Source organism: Pteropus vampyrus, unplaced genomic scaffold (genome assembly GCF_000151845.1).
Source record: "Pteropus vampyrus isolate Shadow unplaced genomic scaffold, Pvam_2.0 Scaffold432, whole genome shotgun sequence".
NCBI classification, from domain to species: domain Eukaryota; kingdom Metazoa; phylum Chordata; class Mammalia; order Chiroptera; family Pteropodidae; genus Pteropus; species Pteropus vampyrus.
In genome coordinates this window covers 474,788-494,449 of record NW_011889213.1, presented here as the reverse complement: position 1 = coordinate 494,449, position 19,662 = coordinate 474,788, and the positions used below count along the sequence as shown (strand labels likewise).

The 19,662-nt window shown below is 38.4% G+C and overlaps 1 protein-coding gene across 5 annotated transcripts in view; it reads left to right on the top strand.

Moving 5' to 3' along the window:
* ATP6V0A1 (ATPase H+ transporting V0 subunit a1) overlaps nt 1-19,662 on the top strand; it is a 50,893-nt gene that overhangs the window by 9,237 nt on the left and 21,994 nt on the right. For 4 of the 5 annotated variants that reach the window (XM_011381205.2, XM_023523913.1, XM_011381206.2 and 1 more), the window contains exons 3-14: nt 3,126-3,204; nt 4,396-4,493; nt 5,053-5,181; nt 10,308-10,411; nt 10,745-10,871; nt 12,691-12,773; nt 13,394-13,487; nt 15,605-15,817; nt 17,040-17,190; nt 18,364-18,503; nt 18,820-18,977; nt 19,564-19,654. In XM_011381205.2, the coding sequence (XP_011379507.1) occupies nt 3,126-3,204; nt 4,396-4,493; nt 5,053-5,181; nt 10,308-10,411; nt 10,745-10,871; nt 12,691-12,773; nt 13,394-13,487; nt 15,605-15,817; nt 17,040-17,190; nt 18,364-18,503; nt 18,820-18,977; nt 19,564-19,654 (1,467 nt within the window). The remainder of the gene's footprint in view (nt 1-3,125; nt 3,205-4,395; nt 4,494-5,052; nt 5,182-10,307; nt 10,412-10,744; nt 10,872-12,690; nt 12,774-13,393; nt 13,488-15,604; nt 15,818-17,039; nt 17,191-18,363; nt 18,504-18,819; nt 18,978-19,563; nt 19,655-19,662) is intronic. The other variant, XM_011381208.2, reaches the window with a different exon arrangement.

Genomic DNA, 19,662 nt, shown 5'->3' with positions numbered 1-19,662 from the left:
CACTTTAGCTTCATCCTACAAAGTTTGATCTTTTGCATTTTTATTCATTCTAAATTATTTAAATCGTTTTATATATGTCAGTTAATAAACACTAAATATTAAGATCTTTTGTAAAGAATTATTGAAATCATTCACAAATCCTTAAACATACATAAACTTCAATTTTCTGATGAAAGGATTATTCTAATGAATGAAATATTGCATCAAGATTCACATATCACTTATTAAGGACAAGAGTTAACAAAATTGTTCTTTTATAGTCAATTACCTAGGCTCTTCCCAGACGGTGGTAAACAGCCTCTCAGCCTTGCAAATCTGAAGCCTTATTGTCTATGAACATGTATTTGTGTCATTCATCAACTACAGTTTACTTAAATGAAATAACATGTGGGTTTTCTTTTGTTGCTATTTGGGGAGGAGAAAGCCATGTGTTAGTTCATGTCATCTGTAGGATCAATTAAACTAGACTTTCTCAGTTGCTAGAAAAATAAAAATAATTTCTAATGACGTTAAATACAAAATAAATATAACACTGTTCATGGCAAACGTGGTTGCTGTAAGTTTTATTCTTTCAAATGTGGGCATGATTGTATGTATTTAGAACTAGTCATATCACCATTAAAATCAGCTATTCAGAAACAAACAAAAAAGTTATTATAATTCCTTCTTTGAGCCATGAATTATTTGGAACTATTTTAGAATTTCCAAATATGTTGTTTAAGTTGTATTTTTGATACTGATTTCTAACTTAATTGCATCATAATTAGAGAACATTGTCTGTATAGTACCAATTCTTTATTGAGACTTGCTGTATGACTTATTTTGTGGTCAGTTTTTATAAATCGGTTCTTGCTGGATGCAGCGATAAAATCAGTGTGTGTATTAGATTAAGTTAACTATGTTGTTCAAATTTTCTCTATTCTTATTTAGTAAATTTGATGTATCAATAATTTAAAATTTAGGTTAAAATTTCCCATAGTGTAGACAGGTTTGTCAGTTTCTCCTTGTGGTTCTATTCATTTTCATTTGAAATAGTTTGCGGATACCTTGCCCAAGTATTTCAAGATGCCTTATCTGAAACAGACTGTGAGATGACCTGCAGTTGAACCTTGCCTCCTGCTTATGAAACCAGTAGTTCCCATGGCTGCTTTCACTTCAGAGTGTCATATTTATTGAAGTGGAAATTTCTGAATGGGAGGTTCAGTTAAAAACGAACTAACATTTTATTAGGGCACACAAGTTTAGAATTGTTGCACCTTCCTGGGAATTTTTCCTATTATCATTATGTAGTGATTCTCCTCATTTCTAATAATGCTTTTGCCTTAGATTTTGTCTATCTAATATTAATATCATAATACCAATAATTTTCTTACTAGTTTCTCTGTCACCAGTCTTTCTTACAGTTTCTTCTTTACACACAATATTATTTTTCACAACAAGATCTTTAAAATATATATATATTTTTAAAATTCTTTATTTAAAAAATATTTTTTAAAAATTGATCATGTTTCCCTATTGCCCATAGGATGAAGTTGCCTGCTTCTTGCTTCTTACATAGCCCCTCTCTTCAGCTACAGCAAATGTCTCCCCTTCTCTGAATATATGATTTATTTATGTCTCTGAGTCACGAGTCACTTGTCATAATCTTTCTGCTTCCATTCTGCCTGTTTCTGCTTGGTGAACTTCATTTCGTCCTCCCTAGTTCCAGCTCAGGTGGTTATCTTTGACATGTTTTTCTTTATGCCCAAGATAGAATTAGTTACTCCTACTGTGTATGCTCATTCCCAACCTCCACCCCATCACCATATTTTTTTATAGAGGTAAAATTTATATTCAGTAAAATGCATGGACCTTAAGAGTACGAGTTGATGATTTTGGTAAATTTATACACCTTTGTAACCACTACACCAATCACGATATTGAATATTTATTTGCAGCAGCCCAGAAAGTTATCTTGTGCTCACTTCTGCCCTTAGGTAACTACTACTTTGATTCTATCATCATAGATTGGTTTTGCCTGTTCTTGAACTTCATGTAAATGAAATGCATTTCAAACTCATGTCTTACTTCTTTCAGCCTAATGAATTCGAGATTTATCTGTTTTTGCGTATATCTTTAGTTGATTCTTCTTCATTGCTGAGTAATATTTCATTGTATGAATATACCACAATGTCTTTATCCATTCTCCTGTTGATGGACATTTGGATCATTGCCAGTTTGGGGCTATTGTGAATAAAGCTGCTGTAAACATTCTTGTATAAGTCTCTGGATGTGTTTTCATTTCCTTATATAAGTAGCTAGTAGTGGAATGCTCAACCATGAGGTAGGTTGGTATATGTTTAACTGTATAGGAAACTGCCTACAATATTTTACTTTTTAATAAAATATATCACAACAAATTGTATTAATTGGTTTGTGTCTGTTTCTGAGCTCCACAAAGCTAGGACATATCTTATTCTTTGTTTATACCAGTATATAATACAATGTCTGGCACAGTTTGGTACCCCATAAATGTTGAGCGAGTCATTTTTTATTTTATTACTTTTACAGAATTTATCACATGTTATCTTATTGGTTATGTTCATCTTTCTTCTGTACTAGATTCCAAGCTTCTTAATGAGTAGGAGCTTCTTTTATTCTTTTTTGTATTTCCCAGAATATCTGTCACCTTGCTTTGAAAGTTACTTGTGATATATGAATGAATAAACCAGCCTGGCCCTAGGACAGAAGAACAAGAGGAGTTTGCCTTCTGTCTCTTCTGGTTGGGAAGAAGGAGAGAAGGAAAACCACACAGAGTGTTTATTATATTCATTGTCCGAATTTTTAGTGGTAGTGGAGGACGGGGGGCTCACCGAAACTTTTGGTCTGGAAGAACATTTCATACCACTGTGCTTTGTCTAATTTGCTTCCATTCCAACAATATGTTGCATCCGTGAGGGAAGGGTTTTTATCTGTAGTTGCTATGACTGGCCTCAAAGTAGATTATGTGGATCAGTAGACAGTTTTTATTGTGTTGCATCATACACTGATACAAAATTAAGTTTCCACTTTGCAAGATGTGTTGCTTGTGAAACAGGAAATAGGTGTAGTGTTTGAATATTTGGTACTATGTTCTTGTTTTGCAGTTAAACCCAGATGTGAATGTTTTCCAGAGGAAATTTGTAAATGAAGTTAGAAGATGTGAAGAAATGGATCGAAAGCTTCGTATGTGCATTTTGGTCTTGTATGATATTCCTATAATGAGTCATTTGTCTTAAATTAGAGGCACTATTCTTCTTAATATTCTTCTTAATAAAGGAATGGAATGCTATAGAGGAAAAAGAAAAGAGGAAAAATCTTGTGATCCTGATGTTAAGATGAATTTTTCGTATCCAAGTAGAATTTTGGTGTTTGGGCTAGGTGGTGCTTAATGGAAACCTTGTCTGAGGTGACAAAGCTGCAAGCTGAAAACACTGGTTATTTTTTGTAGGAAGGGTTTTATAACAGTACTACACTATAGCATTCTGAAAGGACCCAGACCACCATCGATTGCAGATGTCAGCATAGCCACCTCTTAATCTGAGCTATTTACGAGGGAAGAAACTAACGTTTTATAAAGATCCTATTGAAAGTTAGGGTATTCATATACTTTATTTCATTCATTTCCCACAACATTCCTTCAAGATGAGTGTTAACCTCATTTAATTTAATTTCTAATCTCTGAAACCAAGGATCAGAGAGGTTAAGTGACTTGCCCGAGAATGTAAGTGGTCGTGATAGAATCAGTATTCGAATCCAGGTTCTGTTTGGCTCTAAAACCCAAGATCTTGCTATACTATGCCAGCTTTTAGTTAGCTTATAGGTGTATTTGATCCCCATCCTAGAAAAAGTAAATAGTTGTCACCTGAAACACTTTTCTGGTGTTTCGGGTCTTATTCCTCCTCTTGCTTTTCATTTATTATGTTTCACTTAAATTGACCTGATTGTTTTCGAATATATGAAATCCTTTTGATTTGGAGTTGTCTCACTAGTGTGTCAATTAGCAAATTTTCTATTGAATTGGCTTTGTTATAGCTGTGCTCTGCCAGCAGTACCTATGACCAGAACCACCATGCTCCGGGGTAGCAGTCACATGGGGTGAAGAGCTGAAGCAGATGGGGACCAGTTTGAAGATCAGAAGAGAGAAAGAAGACAGTAGTGGAATGATAACCCTCTTTGGGGTAGCTGTGCTTTAGAGTGTGGGGAAGGAGGAAGAGGAATGTAGAGGAAGAAAGATTTCCATGTTCTGCTTCTTTTATGTGAAAGTATCTTTCTTAGAATGAAGCTCTTTTTAGCCGGGTTCGGGGCTGTTTTTTTTTTTGCCCCCTCAAATATTGGCATGTGCTATACATGAATGTTTTCATTCTGTCATTTTAGGATTTGTTGAGAAAGAGATAAGAAAAGCTAATATCCCAATAATGGACACTGGCGAAAATCCAGAAGTGCCCTTTCCACGGGACATGATTGACCTAGAGGTAAACCATCCTGAGGAAGCCAGATGAGTTCCTTTCTACGTAAACGCAGACATTTCTCAGTGGATGGAGAGTAGAGTAATTCTTGCTGTCCTTGTCAGCGCTGTCTATTGATTGCACGTTTCTTGTGAATGGGATTAAAAAGAAGTCCCTTTTTTTATGATATAGAACAGTATCTGAAACAGTAACACATGCCACTAGATAAATGTTTATTGAAACCTTATTGGATTAATGTCAGTTATCTAGTAATTTTTTTTAATCTCATAGACTAAATGGATGAATAGCCAATAGACTTTTAAATATTTATTTTATCTATCTGAAGTCCCCTGAGAAATTCAACCATGTGTATAATAGAATCTATAGACAAAGAAAGACAATTTTAAGCAACATTTTTCATAAAATATTTACCCTGGCAAAATCTCATATATGCAGGGTAAATATAAGATATCCTTGAACTGTCAGGGTGTCAAGAGTTCTATAGGAGGTTTGAATTCATCTGTCTTTCAGAGCAAGCACTTTGAGCTTAGTTTGAGTTAATAGTTTGAATTTTTTTTTTCCATAGGCCAATTTTGAGAAGATTGAAAATGAACTGAAAGAAATCAACACAAACCAGGAAGCTCTGAAGAGAAACTTTCTGGAACTGACTGAATTAAAATTTATACTTCGCAAAACTCAGCAGTTTTTTGATGAGGTCAGACTATTGTTTCTTTTAGTATTAAGCAGCCGATAAATCCACCAGCACAAGTGGGCCATGTTTTTATTCCAATAATTATTTTTAATTTGCTAATTTGAAAGCAATACCATTTTTACACCCTGTTTTAGTTTGATTTAGTCAGATTATGTTCCATTTGTCATGCAGTACACAGCCAGCCATAGTTTTGTATATTTTTACATTTTCTGCAGTTTTTCATCTCAAGATGGGAAAGGAACCCTGCAGTAGTTATATAAACATAATTAGTTGAAATTTTTACATTCTATTTTAAGGTAAGTAAATATTTAAGGTTAAAGTTGAAGCAACAAGAAACATTTGGTTAACACGTGAAGTTTTAACAAAGGTTTACTCTCCAAACCTTTTGTCTTCAAATTTTAATTTTTTATGTTTTCTTATCAACCTTTGAGCACATTTTGAACTACTTCAGATAGCACATGTCACATTTTAATTTTTTTAAGTTTTTTTTTTTTAATGTTGGAAATATTGGTAGGACGCCTGTTTGGAATTTCTGGATTTTCACATAAACTCAACTGCATTATCTTATAGGGAAAAATGGGAAAACGTTAATTAGTTCTTGGTTTATAAACACAGGCGACTAAGTTGCCAGATGGCAGCTTGCTGAGGTGACCCCATGGAAGGGATTAGGAGTAAGGCTTTCAGAAGGCTTCCTTCTAATTAAACCTGGGGAGGAGTCTTAGCTTTCAGCCTGAACATGCTTTTACTGGTGGCCTAAAATATGAGTAACTTCTCTTTTTAACAAGTGTCTTTGCCACCAGGTTAGCAACATCAGACACTTCAGAGATTGTTCTAGTCAGTGTTCAGTATGCCTTCCCGTAAAGTTCTTTATTTCCTTTGCTCAAAAAAAAAAATCGTGGCAGAGCTTTTAAAAAATGGAGGCACCTTAGTTTGAGAACCACTGGGCTAGAGAAAGTCAGCTGAAGATGTGATACATTCGTCAATAACTAAGGATTTGACTCAGAGAAGCCAACTAATTAAAAAGATCTGCTGGGGCGAGGGAAAGGAAGAAAAGCTCGTATGAATCCAATTCACTAGCCCTCCCAAGGATCAGAATCTGGCTATGTATCAGGAGAGGTTTAGTGTGAATATTCAGCTTGCTCATTGAGTTGAGAGTTTTGAGACGGATGGCAGTGTCTTTCATCAGTCCCCAATATGGTCACATTAGAGGGTGTGAGACAGTGTGATTAACTCTTTCCAAGTCTTCCAGGTCCCTTGCAGCAGGTATGGCCACTTACGGCACGTGGTTTTAAATGAATAAGTAATCTAGAATTTCAGTATGCTTACTGCCTAAACATTATTGTATTTATCTTCATTAATTCACTGAGCATTTGATGGACACCTACTCTTTGTGAGGCATCAGATGGGTAACATATAGTCTCTAAGGAATGTATCACTTAGTCATGTCAGGAAACATCCCCAGACACAATGCCTCCATGTGTTCATAGATGTGAACTTTTCTAAGTATGTCCAAGCTGCTGCCCACAGATCCAATGTAAAACTGGCCTCAAGATCAAAGCTCAGCTCCTTTTAGCATCATTCGGGGCTTAATTCTCCCCCTAGTCCTTTTTTTCTCTTTCAATATAGCCTTTTGTTTACTGTTGGAATGTTGCTGAAGTGTGAGAAAATATCTTTCATAACCTCCTGAGTTTAAGGATTGGAATAGGCTTCCTAGTCTACTTCATTCCAAGAGAAATTCTGAATAAAGACTGAAATGGATGGCCTTCAGGGAAATAGTAATTTAAACTGTTCATGTTATTACTTAAAAAATATGTAGTAAAAATGAAATAAGAGGAACCACATGGAAAGATGATTTAAGATTTTAAAATCGTTAAGTTATAGGTTTAGGAATTTTCTTCATGATCAATAAGTCTAAACATGAAATGCTCATGCTGGGAAGGCACATCTTAAGTCTTCTAAGGCCCAATCCATGGTGAGTTGCTTTGCCCCTCCCACTCATGCCAAACATTTTTTTTTTTCCTTTTTTAATCTTTGGAAGTACTTTTGAGCACCAGGCCTTGGCCATAAAAGGTTCTTTAATCATCAGTCCTTCTCATTCCCAGCACCCTCATCCCAGTGCAGGAAATCTGCCAAGAGCCACTCTTCCTTTCCTCCCAGTGTGTGATCAGTGCCTTGCCCATTCTTGCCACTAGCTCGTAGCCTCGGCCACATGCCTTTCAATAACCCTTGCCCTGCTTATTACCAAACAGCAGCTCCTGTCACATGACAGGAGACAAGACCACAGAACAAGCATGTTTGCACATGTGAGGGCCCGTTTTAAGTAATGCAAACGATAAGGAAGCTTGGGACCCTCAAGTCTTGGAAACAGTTTTTTCATGAGATTTTCTTTCATGCCTGAAATTATAAGGTTTGCAAATGGCCTAAAACACTACCAATTTCAAACCCTTCTTTTGATGAATGTGATCAATAATTTATAATAATGAGTTAGCAGAAAATGGCTAAATCAGACAATGATTCTTTCCATCTTTTGGTGTAGGGGTTATGATTGGTGAGATGTATAGAAGGGGAAAGGTAAACACATATTGAATATTCTTATGATTTGAGATGATTACAAATTCGACTTAGCCATTTCTTATCCAGAGCATTTAAAATGACTTGTTAATGATTATCCTTTTCTCAGTCTTCTTGCTTATGAAGAACTGTAAGAGCTGGAGAGATTTCTCTGCATCTTTTACCATAAGCACCATAACATATGAGAACGTAAAGAAGACTGGAAAAGTAATGGTTAATGGCATGCAGATCCCTGCCTTCCTTTCCTTCTGAGTTTTCCATCCATCTGCTTTCTTTACTTTTCTTTTCCATCTGCCATCTCCTTTGGGGCTTGGGCAAATACCTTAGGTGATGAAATGTAATTTCTTTCTTAACATAGATGGAAGTAAAAGTGTTTGCTCTTGGTAATTAATGTAGCTTGACCTGGATATGCTACTTATACTTAAGGGTAGAAATAGTACTGAAGCTCTGTTACTTCTTTTTTTCGAAGCATGGTTTCAGTATTCTGACTGGGGGATGGAATAAGCCAGAGGGCATAGCAAGTAATTTAGAGGAACTTTGGCAGTGTTGTTATTGTTGCTAAGAGGACCCAGGTTAGGAGTTAGATGCTGGAAGACTTGCATTTAGAGATTGATTTAAAGACCCTCAGCGGTCTGGTCATCCTAGTTTCCCATTAGGCACAATTATATTATTTAAAACTTTTTAACTATCCTCTCTAAGACTTAGGATTCTTGAGCATAAAGTAGTGAAATTTTGAATTAGAAATAATTATAAGTTTCTATTTAATTTTAATCCCACTGTTCTTTGTTTTGTTTTGTTTTTTATACCCAAGGAGTCTCAGATATAGTCTTTGGAGGAGTGCTATTCCATCAGTTGTCCCGTAGAGCACATACGTTCTCTCTGAGTCTGATCTTTAGGGTTTACTCAAACCAGGTCTTATGAACCATGAGGGCAAGTAGGCAGGAGTCTCTGAGTAGCAGTCAATTTCACTTTTTTGCCAAGGGACATCCCAAGAGCAAGTTGAAATACAAGTCATCTGGATCTTGGAGTCAGCTGATTTGACTGTAAGTAGAAACAAAAAGAGCCCCCTAACCTCCCATTTGACGGCAAGTGGAAACTCGTGCCCCTAGTATCGCATCTTAAACTTTTCTAAATCTCATAGTACTGTTTCTTTGCCCTACTGGCATGCCCAGTGCCTGCCCTTACTTTTTTTTTTTGGATCAAAGTTGATCCTAGGATTTACTTCCCAAAACAGTTGCTTTAACTTTTTTTAGCCTTTCTGACTTACATCTGTAGTCATGACTTGAGGTTCCCATGTGGCTTTTTTTGATAATGGCATTGACAGAAGTAAAATCAAATTGAAATTTGGAGTGAAAATGATGCAGAAAAGTTTTCCTGATTTTTGTTTGTTTGTTTGTTTGTTTGTTTGTTTAGTTTTGCCTTTGAAAAGAAAGGTTATTTTGGCTTGCTTCTAGTCTTTGGTCAAACAGTGCATGGATATGAAAGTTGGAGAGATTGGGCAGTGGAGAAATCAATTGGTCTTTATTTTTTTAGGGCAGCTTCTCCTTCCTAATGGATGGAAAAGGTGGTAGGATGTGTTGCATAGGGAGAGGCTAGGGAATATAGACCTCCATCTGAGAATGTCCCTCTCCTCCTTCATTTCATTGTATAAATTGTCATGGTGGAAATCATTTTAAATCTAAACGATTAAACTAGCCTACACGCTCTATATTGGCTTAATATCTGTTACCTTCTTCACTTCACTCATTTAAATTGTTGAATTGAGTTATATTCTCAAGAATCCTTAAACTGTAAAGCCTATGTGAACTTTTTAATATTCCTAGATTCCTTTTTCCCTCTCCTAATGTGGTGGAGGACCAGGCCTGCTATTATGCTGATTCTCTTTTTGGAGAAAGGAATACTCTTTAAATCCCAGGGTTTGGAGCATTTATACAGTGGCCATGCTGAAAGTTCTCATAGTCTACATTTTTAAGAGTACAGAAAACCTAGGTATCTGGAGATGCCCCTTCTGCCTTTCTCCAGATCACACACTGTTTAAGACAGTGACGACACCTTGCTTCCTTCCTTGGAAAAAGAGTCTCTATCTGCCACATTCTCACACAGGGGAAATTCTAGTTTGTAGCTGCCTGGAAATTTAATGTGAAGAGTGCCTACAGAACTACCTTGTTTTGCTCAAAAGAAAGAAACTCTTTAGCTTCTAGCCACATGCAAAGGTATTTCCCGGTATTTTCATGGCTTATTCAGGAAAACATAGGAGAAAAAAATGCCTTCCACCAAGTAAGATTTATACATGTCACCATCATTTAATGGTTTTTTTTTAATTCCTTATTTCTTAAACCATTTCCCCAGAAACTTTACTGGGGTAATTATGCTTTCTTTACCTCTTGTTTCTTTCCTTTGTTTTTTTTTCCCTAGTCTTCTTGTCTTCTTTTTGTGGGTACGTCTTCTCTTTTGGTGGTTTGTTTTTCATCTTTATTTTCTGAATTTATCTCCTGGTTCCTCGTTCCCTGCATGCCACTAACTATTTTCATTAGATATTAATTGATTTGTGAATTCAGGCTGAATTGCATCATCAGCAGATGGCGGATCCAGACCTGTTGGAAGAGTCCTCATCCCTCTTGGAGCCAAGTGAGATGGGAAGAGGCACACCTTTGAGGCTTGGGTAAGTACCACTTCAGCCCTCTGTACTCATTGGAGTCATGTTCATTTTTGCTGTTCAGAAGAGCAGAAGGCTGGGCATTCACTTGCTTCCAGAATACGCTCTCTCCTGAGCCTGTTGAAAGTCGTTCATAAGTCGATCTGGATTCAGTTCCTGAGTTGTTTTGTCAACTCTCTTTTGGGTCCAGGAATAAGGCTTTTTAGCAGCCCTTTTGACATAACGCATTGCCTCATATTTATTGTCTTTGTCCCTCTCTTCTCACTTACCTCCTTTGTCCTAAAACCTTCCATCTCATGGCATGGAACAGATTTCCCAATCTGCCTCTTCTCCCCACAGCTTCGTGGCTGGTGTGATTAACCGGGAGCGCATCCCTACTTTTGAGCGCATGCTTTGGCGGGTGTGCCGGGGGAATGTGTTCCTGCGACAGGCTGAAATCGAGAACCCCCTGGAGGATCCCGTGACTGTAAGACAAGGAAATTGTGTCCCATGGAGTAGGTCCTGTAAAGGGAGTTCAAAGTAGTAACAGCATGGTGCCACCTGGCTCCGACCCTCCCACAGAGGAGCCCTTACGTTTACCCCTGCATTGATCTGCAGATTCGAAGGACTGCCCTGTTCCTCTTAGCTTCCATTGTATGTTTACATGCGATGTGTACATGACATACATATATACATTTTTAAGCTTTACCTCTGTGGGTATAATTTTGACTGTAAATATGTTTCTTCCATTGATTTTAACCTTTAAATTTATATGTTTTCTGTTACTTATCTGGAACCAAAAGAAAATTAACTTTCTATGAAAATTAACCTAAAGTAAGACATCTGGTTCCAAGTTTGGTAATATCTATGTGTGAACAGAAGAGAGAGTGCCTAAATTGTGACCTCTATAAGTTGATGAAATTTTAGTTGGTAAGGTTTTTTTTTTTTGGTCTACTTGTTTTTTGGAAGATTTAGAAACTTAGTTTGAAAATACATATCGTACAAGACAGGATGCTCTTCCCCACCCAATGCTTTAGAAAATAGAAATGATTTCACATCTTAGCATTTGACATAATGGAACAGAGTTCTTAGCATGAACCCACACTGAGTATGGTGAGTCCTGATTTCAGGGGTCATAAGCAAAGAAGATTAAATGTTCTGGAAATAATTTACTTCACTTTTGTATTAGTATTATTTAGAAGTCTGAAGTGGGTTTTTCTGTTTTAAATTATCTTTTAGATTTCTTAGATTAGTTTTCTTTGCTCTACCTAAGAAGAAAGATTCAATCATGAGGCTTCTCAGAGTGGGTGGTCATGCAGCTAAAAATAATCCAGTGACAGTATGTGGCTTTTATCCGCGGTATCGAGTGGGAGTGTGGCGACACTTAGGTTACAGCGAGTCCCCTTACCCAGAAGAGCAGTTGTATAGTCTTACCAAAGACTGTTCTTGATGGTGGAGACACTGCAGTCTGCAGTCACTCCTAATGTGGCGCTGTGCTCAGGAGTATCCAGCGAAGTTTCTGGGCAACAGCAACTATTTTATCAACAAATCGAGGAAAGTGGGGTCTGGATAGCTACAGCAGAGCAGCTGTGCCACAAATGTGCTCCAGTTTATTCCTAGAGGATTTAGGAATTTAAGAGACTGATTTTCTTCATTCTTTATCCCCTTTTATCCTTCTAAAGTTTTGTTTGCTTGTTTTCTTATTAGAAAAACTATAGGAATATGAGAAAATACAGGCAACCAGAGACAAGCCTGGTTAACACCCTGTAGAGCTTATTCTTCTGGTCTTCCAGTCTTAGCATCAGACCTTAGGTATAAACTTGGTAGTTGGAATGGATTGCCCTCTACCCTTCCCCCTAAAATCTAGCCAGCGTGGATCAAGAGATTCTACATCAACATTCTCCCCAGTCTCCTATAGTTATCCAGTTCCTTTTATCTGGGAATTTCTAAGCATGGAAACGGACAGGAATGGCTCCCTTCTCTTTCCTCTCCTCTGTACTTATGCCATTCAGGCAATGTAAGGTTTAAAGTTGAATTGGTAAATAGGGATAAATTGTGCTAAGAGAAGAATCATCTTAGAGTCTGCGTCAAGCCCTTGGTTGAGTTTAAAAACAAATACAGAAACTATTAAAGATAACATGTTATTATAGTAGAGCTTAAGAAGTAGGTGGAGGATTGTGGTTAAAGTACGGGGATGCCATATCCTTAAAGGGTTCTTGCTTCTGTATCACCAAAAAAGTAAGTTATTTAAAAAGTTTTCTTCCAGATCAGAAGTCTGAACGCTTGATTTTTGCTCTGGGGTCTAGGGTGACTACGTGCACAAGTCTGTGTTCATTATTTTCTTCCAAGGCGATCAGCTGAAAAACAGAGTCAAGAAAATCTGCGAGGGGTAAGAGAAACGTGCCTCCCCCCCCCGGGGATGCAACCATGCCGCCTAACTCTTAAGCCTTTAATATAGTATGATGAAACACGAACCCTATTAGTCTACCTTGACATGGTGAATATATCTTTTAATAACATTAAGGCTAATTTAAACAATTAAAAATGGCCTAAGTTCATTTTTTAAAGTACTCTCAAAACCACAATTTCCTTTCCTTGAAAAAAAGTAATCAGGACTCATGATTTATAAATGGCACATTGTTCTGGGACAGTGGGTTTGCATACCCAGCAGCGTGCCACAGGCACCGTGCCCTTAAACTTTTCTGAAATTCTGCCCGTAAGATCTTTCTTCCGTGCCATTTTCCTAATATAACTTGTATTACTGGTTTTTAGGTTTTTTTTTTTTTAAATCTAAGGGACTTTAATAGCTACGGAGAATGTCAAGATAATTCAAATGTTATTGGTCTGTCTGTAGGCCACTTTCCATAAATAATCATTATGGGTTAGTGCGTCAACCTGAACTAATCCTGTTTTTGCCTTTCTAGTAAATGAGGATTACTTTCTGAGATTATTTACATAAGATAGGTTAGGAAACTTCTGTGTTCTTCAGGCTGTGTCTGTACATTCCAGGTTCCGGGCCTCGCTCTACCCCTGTCCTGAGACACCCCAGGAGAGGAAGGAAATGGCGTCTGGAGTTAATACCAGGATTGACGATCTCCAAATGGTACACAGGTGGCGGGAGGGAATTTGGTTTTGTGAAATACTGAAATAGAAGACCAGTCTCCTTCCTTGAAACACAGTTTATTAGGTACCTGCAGCCACTCGGGATGCCAAAAAAACAAAAGTCCCTCAGGAGCGGGGGAAAAGTTTCAGTGAATGACTGTTAAAAATAGCATGAATCATCCTCAAACAAGAGAGGAATGCTGAGCGTCTGCAATGGTTGTCATTTAGAGTATTCAGTTCCCCTCCTCGTGAGTCAGATATTTTTTATAATAAATTTTAAAAGTATGCTTAGTTAAGACAAAAAGTCAAATAATACAGATATATGTATAAAGTCATTTTCGCCCTCACACACACACGCACTGTAACTCTAGAGGCGACCACTCTTAACATCTTGGTGTTAAGAGTTCTGGTCACCTTGGGTCTTAACCACACAATCTAGCCAGAGTCCTGGTGTAAAGTAACTCTGTACCCACAAAGAGATTGTGTTACAAGACTTTTACCAAATCGCAGTGTGTGTGGTTTACACACACTATGGTTGTCCCAGGGTTTTAAGGAAGGAGTTATGATTTATACATATGTGGGAGGAGAAGGGTGGCCAGTTGGAGTTTTGTTCCCTGTTGAAAGAATGTGATTATTACCCCTTGAAACATTAATAAACACACCAACCCCGAAGGCATTTCTTTCCAGCAGTGGCAAAATTGGCAAAGATCTGTTGTAATTCCCATTTCAACTCCTTTCCTCATCTTTCCCTCCAATTCTCATTGTATGTGACCCACCATCTTGGCCTATTGCCGGCTCCTTTGAGATATACTTATCTGTTAAACCAAAACAGCTGGTGAGTGATAGGCCATATTAGTGCAGTCTGGGTTCTAGGACTGTCTTATCCCCTCCCAGACTTATGAGTAGATCTTAAAGAGCATGTGCAACCCAGCCGTATGAACTGAAACTTTATAAAGAGATTGAATACCAAGGAGTGATATGTGGGGTGGGGAATGGGGAGAGAGAAAAGCAAATAGAACATTGCTTGCAATTTAGTTAGCGTCATTCCAGAAGTTTTAATAGCAATGATAAAATTGTCAACAGCCAGAAGAAGCGAAAGCAGCTTTGTTCCTTTATTCTCAAGTGATTTAAGAATTTCCCTAGTATGCCATTGCTTTTTTTTTTTAAACCTCTCCATGGAAGTCACCTTCTACTTCCCAAGACAGTTTTTCAGGGAGTACTTACTACTTTTTTTCTAAATGGACTTGAAGAGACTTATGCTAAAATGGTTAGCATGTAGCTTTTTCCTCTTCAAAGAATTATAGAGATTCAAGATAGGTTCTCATGCAGAAGTGTGAGTGATGGGTTGCCTGCCCAGTTTTGGCTTAGCCCCTCTTCTGTTATTGAAATATTAAATATTTGGCGATAAACAAGGCAGTAGAATGTACAGTGTCCCTGATCCTTCCTCGCAGTATGGTCTTGGAAGTATGATTTCTCTGAGGGGAATCTGTACTGGTTTTCAGAGGATCAGCACTGAAACATCCCCTCCCTCCCCAAGAAGCCTGACCAGAAGATAAAGGCTGATCTGCCCCATGATGACAGTGGTATGTGGCAGTCTAAGTCCCCTCTAAAGCCTCTGGGTCTTCCTGACCCCGGTGCCTTCTGTCTCCTGTTTCGGCTCCCTGATGCTGGCTTATGTTCAGGGGATTCTGCAGCTTGCTATCATTAAGTTTAGACTTGGTACTTAATCAACACTTGGGTCTGTGATGCTGAGTTACGGTGCTTCACATAGAAAGTCATCACTTTTTAATGATCCTAGTAAAAGCCAATGACCTACCTTGTGCCATGGATTTGGTAGTAAGATGAAATATATAGAGAAAAGCTAAAAAGCATTTTCTCAGGTTTCTCTTGAGCTTGAAACTAAACAAAAATGAATGTTAGTGACTGGAACTCTAATTTCTTATAATTTGGCAAAAAAAAGAAAGAAAGAAAAAGAAAAAGAAGCCATTGTCATCAGAGAAAGGAAAAAACAAATCCCCAGCAACCCTTCTCAGAAAGCTGTGCCTCTTTGCCATTCATCTTTTAAAATCTGAGACTGGTATGAGAAGGGTCCCTCCTGTGTTCCTTTCTCTTCCAAAGGTTCTGAATCAGACAGAGGATCACCGCCAGAGGGTTCTGCAGGCAGCTGCTAAGAACATCCGTGTCTGGTTCATCAAAGTGCGGAAGATGAAGGCCATCTACCACACTCTGAACCTGTGCAACATAGACGTGACCCAGAAGTGCCTGATTGCGGAGGTCTGGTGCCCTGTCACTGACCTTGACTCTATCCAGTTTGCACTCAGAAGGGGCACGGTGAGTACCCCCAGCAGTGCAGTCTATCTATGTCCAGGAAAAGAGTTTCCCATCAGCAGTAACATTAATTACATTTTCTTGGCATTTTTACTTTCCTAGTTCTTTAACATATTTATCTGGTACTCATCTCATATCCTGACAATACATTTCATATATGTATCCTTGTTTTCCAAAGGTGGAAACAACAGTTCAAAAAAGATTAAATGACTTGATTATATACCCATTATTCTTCTGGGTAGCTCATGACCAGGATGTCAACTTCCTGATCCACTCTCTTTGTCCATTAGACGACTTCTGTAGTATAACCCTGGCAGTCCTGTTTAGTAGTTAGAGCTTCTGCCCTGTTCAAGGCACTGATCTAGGTAGAAATGTAAAAAATAAGCCCTCGAGTATCCTACAGTTTACTTGGAGAGGCTAGCATACAAGACCGTCTGTGCTAAGAGGGGTTTATGTGCATGGAGGGAGGGTGCTAGCTTTTCCAGCTAAGATGATCAGACAAAAGCTTCAGGAAGAAAGTGGCACGGGGGCTTTGAAGAATGAGTAAGATGTTGACAGCAATCGAGAAGAAAACAATATGGACAAAGGCAGGAAGTACATACAGTACAACCATGCATGGTTGGGAAAGAATAGGAATTATAATGAATGAACCAAAACAGTAGGAGGTAAACCTTAAGGGCCCATCAATGTTTGTAGATAGGCAGAGGAGGAAAAGCCAGCAAGGAGACAGAGAAGGCATGGTTAGTGAGGAGGGAACTCCTAAGGAATAAAGGTTTTCACCTAAGAAGAAGACCTCCAGAGAAGAGACTTTGGATCTGGCGGTGAGCCAGCCACTTTGACTAAACTGGACTACAAGGGATTAGGGCGTTTAGGTGCACGGAGGAGAGACAGAGAATATGCTTTGCTCTCTCCGTGAGGGAGCAAGCGGATGACGATGTCTCCAGAGAAAGGGGTTCCATGTTTTCTTTGGTTACTCATTTAAAATTTCTTTCACAGGAAGGAAATTCTTCCCAAGACTTATTTTAAATCTTTCATTGTAAATTTTATACTTAATTTTAGTTTCTCCAAAAACTGAGAAAGATCGAGATAAAACGTACATAAACAAACACACACACATTCTACGTGTACAGTTCCATGGGTCTTGACAAATGCGCGCGCCCGTGCAGCCACCGCGGCCCTTCGGGAGGATGCCCTAACCTCAGTCCTTGTGCTTGCTGTTCCCCAGGAGCACAGTGGTTCCACCGTGCCCTCCATTTTGAACAGGATGCAGACAAACCAGACTCCCCCCACCTATAACAAAACGAACAAGTTCACATGTGGCTTTCAGAACATAGTAGACGCTTATGGGATTGGAACTTACCGAGAGATAAATCCAGGTAAAAAAGCTTGAATCATTTCCCTCTGGAGGTTTTATTTTTTGTTTGTTATCTTGTAATGTCTCACTTTAAATGCTATAGACTTAAAACAAAAGATGTGATTCCTGTAAGGTGTGCCCATTTTGACATAGGGAGTGAGGCGTATCACCAGGGGGCACTCCTTTTAAGAGGCGGCTTTACAGGTTATTTAGAGAAACTTGTTGATTGTGAAGTGAAAGTTAAACAATGGAAATTTGACTGTATAAAATTTTCATAATTTTATTATTAAATAAAAAGAATTATAGAAATCATCTCATTCAATTTCCATCCAACAGCAGAAAAAATCTTATTTTTTTTTAATAAGATGCTTTTATAGGAACGAACTCAGTGGATTGGATTCTTCTGTATGTACTATAAAATACCTGTCTTCCTTTAGCATACCATTTGCAGGAACTGCTTTAAACAAAATTTTTTTTCTAAAATATCTGACATTTTTAAACGGCTTCTCTGTTCCAGGTTAGATAGGGAAAATAGAGCAATTATTGACCATTTTAGGCACAGGGAAAATTTCTCCCCTGTTGACAGAATTAATTATTAAATCAGGAGTCTGAGAACTCATTTTCAGCTGGAGCCTTCTGAGGACCTACTTTGCTCCAGGTTCTGGGCTTTCTCCCACTCACCTGGTAGCCTTGTTCAACTGGGAGGTGGTTGATGCACAAGAGAAGAAAGCCAGCCTGCCCCAGTGTCCCAGGGGTTAGAAAACAGGAATCAAAGAACAAACCACAGTGTTGCCAATGCTAGAGACAAAACTTTCACTTCCTGTGTTTTTCTTGGTTTAAAATGCTAGCAGTAGCTCAGATGCCATCGGAGCTGCTTTGTGAGGTGTGCAGATCCCACCAGGAAAGAGTTTCTCTGAGATTCTGTCTGATCAGCAGCTTGGGAATAAGTCACCTCGTGCTGCTCTTAGAGTGTGGAGAGGAATGTAACGTGTTGGGAGTTGCTGTGGTTTTCTATATTTGTCTTTTTCCTCATTTGGTTTCTTTTTTTTTTTAATTTGTTTTTAAATTACAGTTGACCTACACTATTCTCTTAATTTCAAGTGTCCACCATACTGATTAGACATTTATATACCTTAAGAAGTGATCTCCCCGATAAGTCTAGTGCCCATCTGACATCCTTTGATTTTTTTTATAGCTCCATATACCATCATCACTTTCCCTTTCCTGTTTGCTGTGATGTTTGGGGACTTTGGCCATGGCATTCTGATGACCCTTTTTGCTGTATGGATGGTGTTAAGAGAGAGCCGGATCCTCTCCCAGAAGAATGAGAATGAGGTAATATTTGAGTTACATCTGCATTAGACCGAACAACTTTATAATTTCTCAAGCATTCATTATGAAAAGTATCATCTGGAAGTCTTTGGTCCATGAATTTATAGAGGAGTTATGTTCATTTTAACACTAAAAAGGCCACGTGCTGTGAACGTGAGTTTCTGGTTAGCATTCTATTTCGCTCTTTACTTCAAGCTCGCTGACCCCTGACACAGGGTAAAGTAGTGTGAGAGGAAGGGTCTAGCATATTCAGAGTAACATTGTCACAGCGTGACCTACAGTACATACATTTCATTAACTTCTTTCTTTTGGTTCCCAGATGTTTAGCACTGTGTTCAGTGGCCGATACATTATCCTATTGATGGGCGTGTTCTCCATCTACACTGGCCTCATCTACAATGATTGCTTTTCCAAGTCTCTTAATGTCTTCGGGTCATCCTGGAGCGTACGGCCAATGTTCAATATATATAATTGGACGTAAGTTGCAAAAGAAGCTAAAAGTCAAAGCTTATTCCTTTCATATTCAGCTCTGATTTTTCAGACAGTTGGTAAACTAACACTTCTTTAGGAGGTGGTTGAAAATGTTTCTGTTTGAGACTAATGCAGGGTCTCTTCTTATTTGTGCTCCAGCCTGGGAATTGTTTTGTGATTTATTCAGCAGTATGAAGGAACTGAGACTATAAATTGGCATATTGATTCTTTGTGTAAATTAAAAGCAGATTCCCCGGATTCCCTGCTTGGTTGTGTATGTGTTTTAATCAACCAACCTTCCTTCCTTCCTTCCTCCCTCCCTCTCTCCTTCTCTTTTCTCTTTCTTTCTTTTCTTTCTCTCTCTCTCTCTCTCTCTCTCTCTCTCTCTCTCTCTCTCTTTCTCTCTTTCTCTCTTTCTTTCTTCTCTTTCTTTTTTTAATCTCCAAACCCTTCTCGTCTCAGATGCTAGTTCCTCCTATTTTGTTGAAGAGATGAGATAGCTTTACTAGTTTCTTTGGGATCAGTTTCTGGACCCTAGTAGTTCCCCTCTGTTCATTAAAAAATAAGTGCAACTTTCCTCCTAACGTGGTAGGGACGAGACGCTTCGGGGGAACCCTGTGCTCCAGCTGAACCCAGCCATCCCTGGAGTTTTTGGTGGACCATACCCTTTCGGCATCGATCCAGTAAGAGC